The sequence below is a fragment of the Festucalex cinctus genome, chromosome 5 (assembly GCF_051991245.1).
Source record: "Festucalex cinctus isolate MCC-2025b chromosome 5, RoL_Fcin_1.0, whole genome shotgun sequence".
Lineage (NCBI taxonomy): Eukaryota > Metazoa > Chordata > Actinopteri > Syngnathiformes > Syngnathidae > Festucalex > Festucalex cinctus.
Window position 1 is genome coordinate 13,086,511 of NC_135415.1, and position 12,789 is coordinate 13,099,299.

The following is a 12,789-nucleotide window of genomic DNA, read 5'->3' on the forward strand; positions in this document are numbered from 1 at the left end:
AAGAATACAAATAGGTCCGGCCGGCAGGGTGGTTGAGTGGTTAGCATGTCTGCCTCCCAGTTCGGAGGACTCGGGTTTGAGTCCAGGCTCCGGCCTTCCTGGGTGGAGTTTGCATGTACTCCAGTCTTCTTCCACATTCCAAAGACATGCATGATTAATTGGGCGCTCCGAACTGTCCCTAGGTGTGCTTGTGAGTGTGGCTGGTTGTTCGTCTCTGTGTGCCCTGCGATTGGCTGGCAACCAGTCCAGGGTGTTCCCCGCTAGCTGAGATAGGCTCCAGCACCCCTCGTGACCCTTGTGAGGAATGAGTGGTCAAGGAAATGGATGAATGGACAAATAAGACCATAGAACTTTTAATTAAAAAATGTTAGATTTAAAAACATTTGTACTCAATTTTTAAACTTTTTGACCCGTTGCATGTTTGAGTCATTTTGACATTTATTGATTTATTTATTATTTATTTTTAAGAATTGCCCATTGCCTTTCAATGGGTGTCAATTATACGCGGATTTTGTCCATATCTAACGCGGTAATACAGCTGGTTAGGACGTGTGTGGTTCTATGTGGCCCCCCAGTGGCACTGACGGAAAATTGCAGCCACATCCACCATTTAACTCGGCAATACTTGCACGCGGGTTTACATTGAGACTTTTTAGTCATTTCAACTGAAATCATTCCGAATAAATATCTCTGGTCACTTGTTTACATGTGACGTGATCCATTCCGATCTGCCGTTTATTATTTACTCCCCAGTTTAATCGGGTCAGCCCCGCACGGACATGGATCACGTGATTTAAAAAATGGAGTTCATTCGTCATTTAGCACAGCAGTTGAGATAGTTTTAATACTTTTATCGAAGTAACATCTTGATAAAAACAAGTATAAAGTGCTTTAAAATAAGTTCTCCCCTCACAGACATGCTCTTGGGCGCCGCCGCCATTTTAGAGGGTGGAAAAAACGGTGACGTCATGACGCATTTACGTTGAGAGAGCATGCGCATGCCTCTCCATTCCGAATGAAGTATACATGACGCTCATTCGGATTGAAGAAAGGAATATAACGCCCGTGATTCCGAATGAAATTAATTTCGGATTCAGCCTTTTTATTCCGATTGAGGTGTTTATATTAGTGTTGTTCCGATACCGATACTGGTATCGGCAGAGGCGCCAATACTACATTAAAACAGTGGTATCGGTGACTACTCACAAGTAACATGCCGATACCATTAATTCCAAAGCTAATGTAGGATTTTGGATGCAGCATCTTGTGTCTTGCTGGTGCGCGACATTCACTGATATGTGACATGTTCACTGCATGCCGATCTAAGATATCCTATTGGCCCTTGAACGCTCTGAGCCAATGGCAGGACAGCTTTTTCATGTTAAGGAAAAAAAGCCTGAAGTATCGGTATGGTATCGGTATCGGCCGATACAGCAAATCTGGGTATCGGTATCGGGGGCCAAAAAATGGTATCGGAACAATACTAGTTTATATGGCGCATTTTCATTCCGTTTGGCCGTTCGGATTCAGTCTCAAATAAACGACTCAATTAAAAATATAATTTTTAAAAAGCTCAGAAAAAATACCAATTAGGGAAAGAATTTTTTTTTTTATTGGTTTATTTTTTATTTCCAAACTCTGACATGTGTAAATTTGACATATAAATGACCTTTTCCTAAGAGGTAAAATAACTCAAATAACAAATGAAATCAACATAAAAAAACGTATTTATAAATGTATCTGAACAGTGAATTTTACCGAAAGACGAAGTGGCATCATTCTTTTTTCAACTTGCTCCGGTAAAACAAACATCGCCACAGGAACTTGACCGTCATCGCGCAGACGGCGGCTACGGTTAAGGCCACGGCCATCAGGAAGGCCGCCACGTCCAGGTTGTGGTACTGCACGGCCGACATCTTGTAGGATTCGGTCCTCAGGTGCGGCGCCCCCTTGTGCCTCATGACAAACTCGATCCAGAAGACGGCGCGGCTCAGGGGCGGGATGGGCTGGTCGCGGTGCAACGCCGACAGCCGCCGCATCTTCTCGCCGTACGACGGCTGGTGCAGGACTGCCCGCAGCGCTTCCAGGAAGTTCTCCTCGTTCACCGTGGCGATGTCCAGCACCTTGGCCACGCCCCTGGCCTCCATCCGGAACAAGTTGTCGTGCTGGTCAAACATGAGCGGCAGGCCCACCAGCGGCACGCCGTGGTAAATGGCCTCCTGGATGCCGTTGGTGCCGCCGTGTGCCACGAAAACTCGCGTTTTGCTGTGGCCCAGGAGGTCGTTCTGCGGCAGCCAGTCCACGACGAGCGTGTTGTTCCCCAAAGTGGATGGACGCTTCCCCTGGTGCCTCCAGATCACCTTCTGGGGGAGGCGGGCGAAGGCGGCGGCGATCCCGTCGGTGACGTCCCGCGGGAGGTCCGCCACGAGGGTCCCGAGAGTCATCACCACCACGCCGTGCTCGCCGGAGCTCTGCGCAAACTCCTCCAGCTCGGCGGGGAGCGGCTGCGCCGGCTTGCACTGGAAGCCCGACATGTAGACCACGTTGGGCATGGTGGGCCGAGGGAACTCGAAGGTGAAGTCGTTCCGCATCAGCCAGATGTCGGCCGCCTGGAAGAGCGACATGTAGGGCACGTCCGGGCCGAAGTAGCGGCGGACGAAGGGCTTGTAGGTGGAGTCCGACACGTACCAAATCTGCCAGCGCGTAAACAAGTAATACATGATGTTCTTCACGCGCTCCCCGAACGTCATCTTATCCGTCAGTTTGACGCCCGGGATGGGGATGTAAGACAACGGCGATGGCGCGATGGTCAGATGTGCCTCACCCTGGACGGTCCAGCGGGCATTCAGCACCAGGGGGAGACCCAGACGGCGAGCCAGGAGGACGCCGGCACCTACCGCCGGGTCCGTCAGAACCACCTCGTAGTTGGCCTCCCGTAGTTTCCTCATCATCTCCGCGTCCTCGAATATGTTTGCCATCATGTCCACCACGTTCTGGTTCAGGTGGTAGAACTGGTTAACCAGCTCGTACTCCAGCGCCAGACGCTTCCACAAGGAGGCGCCGTCGCGCCGCAAGTGGAGCATGCGGCCGACGAAGGAGCCAAAGCTGCGCTGGTCGAAGCCGCCGGAGAAGTTGAGAGTGACGGCGTGGTAGGAGGGCGACTCGGGTTTGATGTACCAGCTGTCGTAGGGTCGCAGCACGGTGACGCGGTGTCCCCGGGCGTGGAGCTCCTCGATCAGGACCTTCATGTTGATCCAGTGGCTGCCGTCCAGCGGGTAGACCAGGATGTTGCCGCCCGACGCGCCCCCGACAAAAGCGCAGAGCAGCGCCGACAGCGTCAGCAGGGACATGTCTGAGGAGAGCAAGATTATTTTTTTGAGTTAACTAAAACTACCGAAAAAACTAAAATTCCAAAAACAATTTTGTTAACAAAATAAAATAAAAAAAAACGAAAATGCTTTTTAAAAAACAAATACAAAACTATCCATCCATCCATCCATTTTCTTGACCGCTTATTCCTCACAAGGGTCGCGGGGGCTGCTGGCGCCTATCTCAGCTGGCTCTGGGCAGTAGGCGGGGGACACCCTGGACTGGTTGCCAACCAATCGCAGGGCACACAGAGACGAACAACCATACACACTCACACGCACACCTAGGGACAATTCGGAGCGCCCAATTAACCTGCCATGCATGTCTTTGGAATGTGGGAGGAGACCGGAGTACCCGGAGAAGACCCACGCGGGCACGGGGAGAACATGCAAACTCCACCCAGGAGGGTCCGAGCCTGGACTCGAACCGGAGACCTCAGAACTGGGAAGCGGACGTGCTAACCACTCGACTACCGTGCCGCCAATACAAAACTAACTAACTATAATTATTAGGGGTGTTAAAAAAAATCGATTCGGCAATATATCGCGATACTACAGCACGCAATTCTCGAATCGATTCAATAGGCAGCCGAATCAATTTTTTTTAACATCCATTTTTGATGGAAAAATATTCAACAAAAAGTCTAACTTTGACACCTTAAGCATGGTAGAATGTTATATTAATGGAACATTAATCCTTACTATTTTATTTCAATGCTGTTCTAACATAAAAAAGGTTACAACCTGTTTTTTAAATACAGTGGCTCACAGTTATAAAACTGAACATTCAGATCAATAAATAATACAACTTCATACAAATCTTACAGTGTACATGTACACGTTTACTGAATGGCATTTTCTAAATTTGAGTAAAAAAAATCAAAAAAAATCGCAACAATCGACTTGTAAATTCATATCGGGATTAACTGGTATCGAATCGAATCGTGACCTATGAATCGTGATACGGATCGAATCGTCAGGTACGAGGCAATTCACACCCCTAATAATTATAGCAAAAAATGTCCTTTGTTTCCGTCTTTGGTAATTAATTTAATGTATGAGCCTTTGGGGAAGATTTTAAATGTGATTTTAATTACATGTATTTTTTTTATATTAACTGGAATAAAGACGTTTGAAAGTGTGTCACACAGAAGTGATGTCATCTAGCAGCAGCCAATAGAAAAGCACCTTCAGATGACGTCGCTCCCATGGTGATTTTTAAATATCGCGCACAAGTAACGCACATTCTTTTAAAAACTCGTACTATAACTAAAATTAAACTAAAACTCAGCATTTATTAAATAACTAAAACTAATAAAAACTAACAGAACCACTCTGACAATTAATTAAAACCAACCGTGATTGATTTTGGCATGGTTCGTTATGGTATAGTAATATTAGGGGTGTTAAAATTTGTGTTCATTTTGAGTAAATTTAAAGTTCCTTTAACATCACAAATTTTTTTAGCCTGCAATTAATGACCACTCTGTACTTAGAAAGCCTGTACTGGGGGAATTCCAGTCGCAACGCAGCGGACATGTCCACGTCAAAATGTAGCTGTAATAAATTGAATAATAATGTATATATTTGTGGAAACTGGGGTCAAGTTGTATTTTACAATTTTAAAAATGTGCAGAATTTCACAAGTTACTTCATGTTCAAGATGAGAGCTCTTAATATGAAAAGGAAAATGCACTGAGCTGTCACGCAAATCAATATCACACTCGTTTTTTACAGTACATCTTTTTGATTTTAATTCAATTTTATAACTTATTATGAATATACTAATGACTAAAAGATGTAGTCATATTTCTATTACATTTTTTTCAACATTTATGTTAACAAGAGTATAAAAACTTTATGTATAAAAATTATTTTACATTTTATTGTACATTTAGAACAGATATAAAATTTGCGATTATTCATGAGTTAACAAATGAAGTCATGCGATTAATTCCGATTAACAATTTTAATCGCCTGACACCCCCTAAGTAAAATTTTGTTGAGTATATGTTTAGGTATGGCTCAGTTTGATTTGATACGATTTAGTATGCTTCGATGCGGTTTCATTGAGTATGGTTTGGTACGATTCTGTACGGTTCAGTTTGGTTTGATTCAGAACAGTTTGTGACAATTCTGATCGGTACGATTAGTGTCATTCGGTTTCGATTCGGTGCAGTTATTTAGAATCCGTAATGTTTTTTGTCCAGTTGTTTCTGGTCCATTCCATTTCAGTAGGGTTTTATTCCGTGCGGTTTGGTACGGTGTCATACATTAGTTTGGTACATTTCTGTAAGGTACGGTTTGGAAAGGTTCATCACTTCAGTACTTTGTTATGATTCGGTATACATTCAGTGCAATTTGGCACTTTATAGAGCGGTGTGTTTTAATACGGTATGGTGCGATATTTACAGTACAGTACAGTACAATGTGATTTAGAAGAATTCCGTTGGTCAGTATGATCACTTCAAAATGGTGCTCTTCAGTACAGTTTGGTATAATACGCATTTTTCATCATATTTTTTCAAGCAATTGTCGAGTTTGCCGCTGTTCTGATGCTGTCACATTATTTATGCAATCCCGTTTATTCACCGTAGTGAACCAGGCCAAACATCACTAGCCTTGTTCTCTCACACACAAATTGCTCCTATATTTCTCGCAACTTGCATAACACGCTTCCTGATTGCGCAATGAAAATATTGGACGGGGAAATTGCGAGGCACGAAATCCCACAAGGCTTGTCCCAATTGTTTTCCTTTTCACGCTCCTCTCACGTTACATCACAGATCCAAGCCGAAACCTTTTACTGTTTTCGAGGCCCCAAACACAAACCTTTGCCGGGTGCAAAGGTCAGGAAGCCAGGCCATTATTGTGGCTAAAGCTAATTAGCAGCAGTTTAAGTCGGCGTCGGACCTCAACTTTTAATGTATGCCATTTGTTAATATTCAGATATGTTTATTATAATTAAACAATAAATAATGATGTAAAATATATATTGCTGAAATATACTCATATAGGATAATTAATACAAATATTTGCAGTTACATAGTGTAAATTATACATGTTACATAAATTAAAATAAATTCAAACAATATAAAATACATAATTATAATATGACTAATAACATGATATAATAATCATACACATTAATATTAAAATTAAATAGCAGAAACAAAATAATGTAAATGTCATATGTAAAATAAACATAAAAATATTAATATAATATGAACAAATCCAACATGAATACATAATAAAATAAAATGTTTTTTTAATCATTTACAAATTATTAAAATGATATTAAAAACTAAATATTGTAAATAGATATGACACATTATAAATACTGTACATAAAATTAAATTATAAATATTTACTAGAATACAGACATATATCATAAAAAGTTGTTTTTTTGTTAATATTGTGATATCTTTATTCTAATTAAACAATGAATAATGATATAAAATGTCTATTACCCAAACATACCAATAATGTGTGTGTGTGTATATATATATATATATATGTATATGTCATTTTCTTGACCGCTTATTCCTCACAAGGGTCGCTGAAGCCTATCTCAGCTGGCTCTGGGCAGTAGGCGGGGGACACCCTGGACTGGTTGCCAATCAATCGCAGGGCACACAGAGACGAACAACCATCCACACTCACAAGCACACCTAGGGACAATTCGGAGCGCCCAATTAACCTGCCATGCATGTCTTTGGAATGTGGGAGGAGACCGGAGTACCCGGAGAAGACCCACGCGGGCACGGGGAGAACATGCAAACTCTACCCAGGAAGGTCCGAGCCTGGACCATGTATATATATATATGTATATATATATATATATATATATATATATATATATATATATATATATATATATATATATATATATATATATATATATATACCCTTGTGAGGAATAAGCGGTCAAGAAGATGGATGGATGGATGGAAAAAAAACATTTACAAATTATTAAAATGACATTAAAAACAAAATGTTGTAAATAGATATAAAACACATTATAAATACTGAACATAAAATTAAATTAATATGGTATCATTTTAAATATTTACTACAATAAAGACATATCATAAAAATAGTTGTTTTTTTCAATGTTAGTTTCCACTGCCACACAGCTTGTAAACACTGCCCTTACTGAACACATGCACATACAGAATACTTTGAAACACTTTTGTCCCTGCAAAAATATCTTTTTGGTACATTGTCCATTAAAAACAAAACCAAAAAGCATAAAACTGAACTGTGAGAAAAACGGCAAACATCTGGAAAGCCATCGAGTTCCACCCGCATGAAAGTACCATGCAGCCAACAGATTGTTTGACTTACCGAGATGGAGCGTGTGTGCGTGCGTGTCGTGTGCTCAGGACGGCCTCTCACGAATCGACTGGACGCTGTCAAGCAGGAAGCGGGCTCCGCTTTCTACCACATGACCAGGATTACATAAGTGGCCTTTGACGATAATACGGAGTGTAATTATCGTGTTTACCTGCCATGTCCTTGTTTCAACTGCGTGTGCTTCACCGTTAGAGACGTCATAAAAGTAAACGTCAGCATAAAAGTTTTATCATGAACACTCTTGTTCTAGAGGAGACTGACTTTTTTTTCTTGAATTAAAAAAAAAAAAAAAAAAAAAAAAAAAAAAAAACTTTGTCATACAAATGACTCCAAATTGTTGATTACATCTCATATGTTCTTAAATTGTATCATAAATGTGATGGATTGTGTTGTAGATGAGCAAAATATTGTTATTGAATCCAATCAAAACTTGGAAAGACAAATGGAGTCGGAGCAATTCATCAAATTGCTCGAAATGAGACAAATATCGTTTTTTAATCCAGTAGCCAATTATGCTTTTGATTCATATCGTTCTGTAGAAGTGAAATTGACGAATTTCCAGAATTCAAGGATATTGTTGGAAATGAGAAATTAAACCATATTGTTGAATTGAATCGTAAATTTGGAAAATGAATATAAACTGTAAAAATGTCTTCTTTTTTTTTTTAATCGAGTCATACCATATTATTCTAGCCAAATAGCATTCATATATCAAATCGGAACTTGGAAAATGGAATTGTAAAAAATAATTCAAAACTGTCAATCCAGTTTGTATCATATAATTGCCATCAAATTGTATCATTAAATAGTAAAAAATGTTCTTAACTCATGTGCTCCCAAAAACATATAACTACTTTTAAAAAAATGTTTTAAGTGTCCCAAAGACGTATTTATATGTTTGTTTGTTTTTTGTTTGTTTTTATATGCTAGAGCATACAGAAGGCTTTGATGCAGCCTCTCAACTGCAAAGAACGGTTGCAGAATTGATAGTCATTACATAAACAACCAGCAGGTGGCAGCAGAACAAAGGAGATCAAACAGGGCCATGTTGAAAAAAAGCTCAATTAGTCACAATTTTAAATAGATTTGTAAAAATTGATTAAACTTAGCTATATTCTCATGTTAATTGTTGCAAAACGGAAACAGATAGAAATATACTTTTTTTGCTGATGAAAGAAGAGACTTTAATCTTTGTTTTGGTAGGTTCCATGTTTTTATAGTAATAGAACACAATATTCTGTGAGACTTGCAAAATCAGTCAAAATCCAGTAAAACACCCGGGAGCGAATGAGTTTTTAAATGGAATCAATTGAGTATATAATTTGAAAATCCATTTTAAAATTCAATGTATGTTGTCTTTTAAGATAATAAATTAGGTTTTTTGTTTTTAATAATTAATTTAAGGCTGGACAATGAATAGAATTAAATAGATTAATAGTCATTTTGAAAATTGAATCATTAATTGTGAAATCAAATTTTGTCTTATGGATTATTAAGCGTTGTTGTTCTTCGGTTGTGTTACATCCAGATGTTATTGTTAATTTTCTAGCTATGAATGTTAAGTTTACGTTAAAACGTATTTAGAATTAGTATACAAATTTATTATTATACTTATTATTATTATTATTTTTATTATTATTATCTGCGATTGGCTGGCAACCAGTCCAGGGTGTCCCCCGCCTACTGCCCAAAGCCAGCTGAAATAGGCTCCAGCACCCCGCGCGACCCTTGTGAGGAATAAGCGGTCAAGAAAATGGATGGATGGATGATTATTTTTATTAGTATTATTTAATTATTATTATTGTCTGAACATTTTGCACAGGAATTATTTTTAGAATAAACGAAACCTTTAAAATTGTAATTGTCCTGAATGACCAAAAAAAAAAAAAAAAAAAAATCGAGATTTTATTTTTTGGCCATATTGCCCAGACCTAATCTAATTTAATTTGAATAATGAATATAAACTGAAAATAAGAGTAACATTGACCCCAATGGCACTTGAGGGTTAACAGAGTGCTTGCGCACGTGTGTGTTTGTGTGGCGTAAGTTGAAGGTCTCTCTCGCGTGTCATCAACCTGAGCATTACACTTTAGTCCATTGAAGGCGTGACCAAAACATTATACGCTTACACTGGCAATCAAAAGTTGGCGGACTACATGCAACTCAGGTGTGAAGCACTTGTCGCGTATATGAGTGGAAATTAGTCCAGCGATGGCATGTGTCTGGAATAAAAGGCTTGGATGACCACCGTGAAAGAATGACAATTGTTTGTGTAACATTGTAAAAGTAAATAAATTTTAAAAATGACTTAAAGGGATACTTGACTCATTGAGCTATTTTCAGCAGTAAAAAGTGAATATTTTGTCTATAATATATATGTACATATATATAAATATATTTTTCATGTGCAATTAATACCTTTAAAAAGTCGTTTTTCTACTTGCAGTCGACTGATGATGACATCACCCGTGCTGAGGAAGTAGGTAACGACCAATCATGGCTCAGTTTGCTGACCAACCCCAGAAAACAGGTCGACTCAAAAAGGAAAAAAAAAAAGTTTTTAAAGGTATTAATTGTACATGGAAAAATAATGAAGTAATCAAATTCATTCTGGAAAAAATGTTAACTTTTCACTGCTAAAAATTTTTCAATGAGTCAATATCCCTTTCAATATTAAACCCAATTATTCTGAGTCAATATCCCTTTCAATATTAAACCCAATTATTCATAAACCAATATTAATATTCCTCAGAAATTATGTGCTTCAAAAAGTCGAAACATAAAATGTGTTTTAAATTTTTAAAATTGATGAAAGATACACATTTTTCATAGGAATATATGCAAAACTGAGTCAGATGCTGTCCAGATAAGTCTTACACAAGTAAGCTCATGATTCTTCTTCGGCTGAAGACTAACGTACATTTCCATGACACTCTTATGAGGAGCTCCCCCGAGTGGCCCCACCAAGTAATTGCTCAATAAGTCATTAACAATGGAGCCGTTATAGTGGCTGTATATTAACTACAAATATCGCAATACGATAATCTATCGGGAGACAAAGTGTCACGATTTATCGCTATATCGACATATCGACACACTCCTAATATTAACGACAAATATCACGATACTTGCGTAGGCATATTGATAATCTATCGGGAGACAAAGTATCACGATTTATTGCGATATTGATATATCGATACACTTCTAATATTAACTACAAATATCGCGATACTTGCGTTGGTGTATCGATAATCTATCGGGAGACAAGGTATCACGATTTATCGCAATATCGATATATTGAGTCGACACACTCCTACTCACAGCCGCGTTTCATTCTTCCTTCTGTAGCTCTTCAACCCACCAGCGCCAACTCATGCCCCTCCCCCTCCACAAGATCAGCCCCCGCGCTGCCTCAACGCCACCCTGACGTCCCGCCTCCTGACCCGCCGGACGCCAGCTGCTACACGGAGCTCCACCCACCGGGCCCGCAGAGCTTCGTGGAGAGGCTCCGCGCCAACAACGGTCCAAGGCCGCCGGATGTCGACCTCGCCCCCGCGGCGGAGATGGTGCCGTCATTCGCTCCCGCCGGCTACCGCTCGCTGCTGATGCCTGGAGAGAACAAGCCCCTGGAGGTGGGCATCCTGCAGCGGGTCAAGGAAGTCCTGGCTGGGGCCGACCCACAGACGGCCGCCCAGCACATCACCAAGTGGGACTGCACGGTACGGACGGACAAACGGACGAACGGACGTATGTGATGACGACTTGACAGTTCTCATCTGCTGATAGGTCGCTCACATCCTGGAGGTTCGTCCGGAGGTGCAAAGGATGATGGGAGTCAGTTCAGGGGTGGAGCTGCTCACACTTCCGCACGGGCAGCAGCTCCGATTAGACCTGCTGGAAAGGTGAGTGGCACCCGGACACGCCCACCACCTCACCTGACAGCCAAGAGAAACTAACATTCATAAAAACAATTGAAATAAAATAAAAATGCTTTTTAAAAAACGAAAACTAACTGAAACTACACTTTTTGTTTACAAAACCAAGTAAAACGAACTATAATTATTAGGGATGTAACGATATCCGAACGTCACGATACGAACGATATTATCACAATATGAAGCTCACGATACGATAATTATCACGATATTGTGGGGAGGTTAGCGATATTTTAAAAAGGTCACAATATTGTCAAAAAAATGAGCTCGTACTAAAAAAAAAAAAAAAGCATAATATTGTGCTTTTGTACATAACATCAATGTTATTATTATTATGTTTTATTATTTTTATGTTATTATTATTACATTATGTTGTTAATGCACGCACACATTGAGTTCCTCCACATATGTACTTGCTTCACAGGCATATTACGTTCCTCTTCATCTGACCATTAGCGTCGATTTTAAACATAGAAGGGCCAAAACATCTGTAATGAAAATTAAATTGCACTAAAAAACTATCCACCACAGAGTGGTAGAACTGCACAAATGGCAATCGATCAGACTTTTTTAACAAAATGTGTTGCATTTAAATATCGTGAACATGACGATGACGACGATATTGTGGCTGTTTTAATATCACGATATTGTGTTTATTGTTACATCACTAATAATTAGAGCAAAAATGTCCTTCGTTTTCGTCTTTGGTAATTAATACATGATTTTAAAAACCCTTTGTAAGTGTGCCGCACAGAAGCGATGTCATCTAGCAGCAACCAATAGAAAAGCACTTTCAGATAACGTCGCCCCTCCTAAAAAACTAAGCTCATAAGTCTTCTTCGCCTGAAGACTTCTGTCCATTTCCCCGCCGCCTTATGAAGTGCTCCCCCTAGTGGGCCGCCAAGTAATTGCTCAATAAGTCGTGGTTGTATATTAACTACAAGTATTGCGATATTTGCATAGACGTATCGTTAATCTATTAGGAGACCAAGTAGCACGATTTATCTCAATATCGATATATCATCACACTCCTAATATATATATATATATATATATATATATATATATATATATATATATATATATTTATTTTTTATTTTTTTTGTCTGTTCTAAATTTCCCCAAAAATC

General features: G+C 39.6%; 1 protein-coding gene and 1 pseudogene across 3 annotated transcripts in view; one reads left to right on the forward strand and one right to left on the reverse strand.

Moving 5' to 3' along the window:
- Window positions 1-12,789, forward strand: part of sh2d3cb (SH2 domain containing 3Cb) — a 31,654-nt gene that overhangs the window by 13,858 nt on the left and 5,007 nt on the right. For both annotated transcript variants that reach the window (XM_077521696.1, XM_077521697.1), the window contains exons 7-8: window positions 11,073-11,443; window positions 11,511-11,626. In XM_077521696.1, the coding sequence (XP_077377822.1) occupies window positions 11,073-11,443; window positions 11,511-11,626 (487 nt within the window). The remainder of the gene's footprint in view (window positions 1-11,072; window positions 11,444-11,510; window positions 11,627-12,789) is intronic.
- LOC144018984 (UDP-glucuronosyltransferase 2A2 pseudogene) lies at window positions 1,474-7,880 on the reverse strand (annotated as a pseudogene). The gene is made up of 2 exons (XR_013283561.1): window positions 7,716-7,880; window positions 1,474-3,352 (listed from the first exon to the last, which is right to left on the reverse strand). The product of XR_013283561.1 is annotated as a UDP-glucuronosyltransferase 2A2 pseudogene (transcript).